The 2510-nt window shown below is 49.2% G+C and overlaps 1 protein-coding gene across 1 annotated transcript in view; it reads left to right on the top strand.

Annotated features, from left to right (window-relative positions):
• LOC102486267 (zinc transporter ZIP2-like) overlaps positions 1–1265 on the top strand; it is a 3199-nt gene extending 1934 nt beyond the window's left edge. Inside the window, exon 2 of the mRNA XM_006161448.1 lies at positions 660–1265. Coding sequence (XP_006161510.1) covers positions 660–1265 — 606 coding nt within the window. The remainder of the gene's footprint in view (positions 1–659) is intronic.
• Positions 1266–2510: the final 1245 nt, after the last annotated feature.

The raw sequence follows: 2510 nt of genomic DNA, 5'->3' as shown, positions 1-2510 counted from the left end.
CTCTGTCTCTGTCTTTCCGGCGAGTGCACGTGCCCCATAGCAAAAAAAAAGAAAGAAAAGAAAAAGAAAAAAGCCAGTCCAATCCTTTTGAGTGTTTGAAACTCCAGATAAAGCTGCTTTACTCTTTCATTCTCTTCCATGTCTCTCTGACAGCTTCACATTTTTGCCCATATTTCTAACTCTATTGATATATTGTCCCAAGTCCGTCTGGGACTAAATATGTATATATTTATATTTGCTATAGGGCACATGTGCTTGCCTGAGAGAGACACAGAGAGAGAAAAGGAGGGAGGGAATATGAGAAATCACCCCCCAAGGAAGATAACCATGCCACAATCCCTTCTCCTCTGTCTTCCTCTCAGGATTTTGGACACACATGCACACACGCCAGGCATGTTTTACAAGCTGCCACATTCAGTACTTAAGTCCTGCAGTAAGCCATGTGGGATTCAGTCACCTTAACTTTCCTGCCACCTCCTGGCCCCACCTCCGGCATTCTTCCTGGGCATGTCCACACCTACCCTTGCCTTCTTTTGCATATGTTTTTCCATGTTGTGTTACCACATTTCCCCATTCTTTCCAACCTCCCAACACCATGTCCACCCAATGCACTGTCCTTGCTTCCTTTCCCATCTCACAGCCCCTGTCTCTGTTGCCAGGTGGAGTATCCCTACGGAGAGCTCATCATCTCCCTGGGCTTCTTCCTTGTCTTCCTTTTGGAGTCACTGGCATTGCAGTGCTGTCCGGGAGCTGCTGGAGGATCAACAGTACAGGAGGAGGAAATGGGTGACGCGCATGTCCTTAAACTGCACAGCCATGGGCCTCTGCCCTCATCATCACGGGGTTCCCTCCGAGCCCTTGTGCTCTTACTCTCACTCTCCTTCCACTCAGTGTTCGAAGGTCTAGCTGTGGGGCTGCAGCCAACAGTAGCCATGACGGTGCAGCTCTGCCTTGCTGTCCTGGCTCATAAAGGGCTGGTGGTGTTCGGTGTAGGACTGCGGCTGGTGCAGATGGGCACTAGATCCGGATGGGTTGTGATCTCCATTCTGTCATTAGCGGTCATGTCCCCCCTGGGGTTAGGCCTAGGGATGGCTGTCGCTGGAGGGCACTCTGAAGTGGGGTGGGGCTTAGCCCAGGCAGTGCTGGAGGGTGTGGCAGCTGGCACCTTCCTCTATGTCACCTTCCTAGAAATTCTGCCCTGGGAGGGACCTACCTATGATGATATGGCTTGGGCCCTCAGACAGTTCTTTGCTGAGACCAAGTGAAATTCACAGCATCAGCCCATGGACTGGACCCCAGCTTTCCCCACGTGAGATCCCATTTCTCACAGGACTGAGAAAAGGATTTTTACTTCAAGTGCCTATTAACTAGAGAGTCGGTAAAAAACAGCATTCTACATTTGACTCTTGCCCTATTTACACTCCCATATGGAATAAATGTTTTACCCTCCCCATCAGCCGTAATGTATTGCATATCTCCTGGTTGTCGAGAAGCCACCTGGTTCAAGAAGTTTAGAATAGGTAGTGGAAACATTGAGTATTGGTAGCAGTTATTTCTTTCTCAAATCAGGGACTCTAGCCATTCCCTCAGTTACAAGCTGTGCCTTCCAGATGTAGGAGTGCTACCGAAATTCCAAACACCCTTTCCCACCTGATCCAGAGGAGTTGAGAAAATGAGCCAGAGATCCCAGCACTTAGAAGGAAAGCTGGTAAGTCACAGAAACCAGGAGGATTGATTCTCTTCCCTGAGATACCATACCCACCCACTCCCAGTACCTTTTGTCAGCCACCACAAGTTGCCTGGATGAGCCTGAAGGAGCCCATTTCCATCATGTTCCTTTTTCACACTGACCCTCGGTGGCCTCAGGGACACTATTGCTCTTCTTTGAGCCTATCTCTTTCCAGCTGTCTTGTGCTGAGGGATTACACAGCAGGGTGTTTGGAGAGGGAGATCGGCGCCAGGTCAGTGCCTAGGGTGATTACCTTGACTCTGCCCAGACTGAACAATGGCTTCCTTTCTGCCTGTCTTCCAGATCGTCTTTCAGTTTGAGTAACCCCTACAGTATGATGCTTCTCTTAAAAACTACAGAGATTAGGGCCAGCCAGTGGCAGGATCCCATGTGGCCAACTGCACAGTTCTAGCCCCCAACCCAGTGGCAGCTTGAAAAACATGGGCATATGTGCATTGCATGCCCAAAATCTCAAGTGAAGAATGGAGGGGAAGGAATTGGGGCCATCCCCCCTGAGGATTGATATCTCTCTTTCTATTGAGTGTAGGTATCCTATAGCAGTCAATCAATCAATCAATAAATAGAAACAAACTGCAGAGAGTAAATACAAAAGTAGTTATCTGAACTAGGAGGAACAGAATTGCTGTTGTCATCCAGCGCCAACCCTGGGGTACAGGAATGGCTAGGACTCAGTGGAAGAATAGGGTAAGGGAAAGTTTGCCCTGTGAGCACAAGTGCCCTCGCCAGCTCGCCCAGTCTAACATGTTCACTATGGAAGTCC

Source organism: Tupaia chinensis, unplaced genomic scaffold (assembly GCF_000334495.1).
Source record: "Tupaia chinensis unplaced genomic scaffold, TupChi_1.0 Scaffold138584_1, whole genome shotgun sequence".
Lineage (NCBI taxonomy): Eukaryota > Metazoa > Chordata > Mammalia > Scandentia > Tupaiidae > Tupaia > Tupaia belangeri.
The sequence above is the reverse complement of the archived record's forward strand: the minus strand, read 5'-3'. Positions and strand labels throughout refer to the sequence as shown.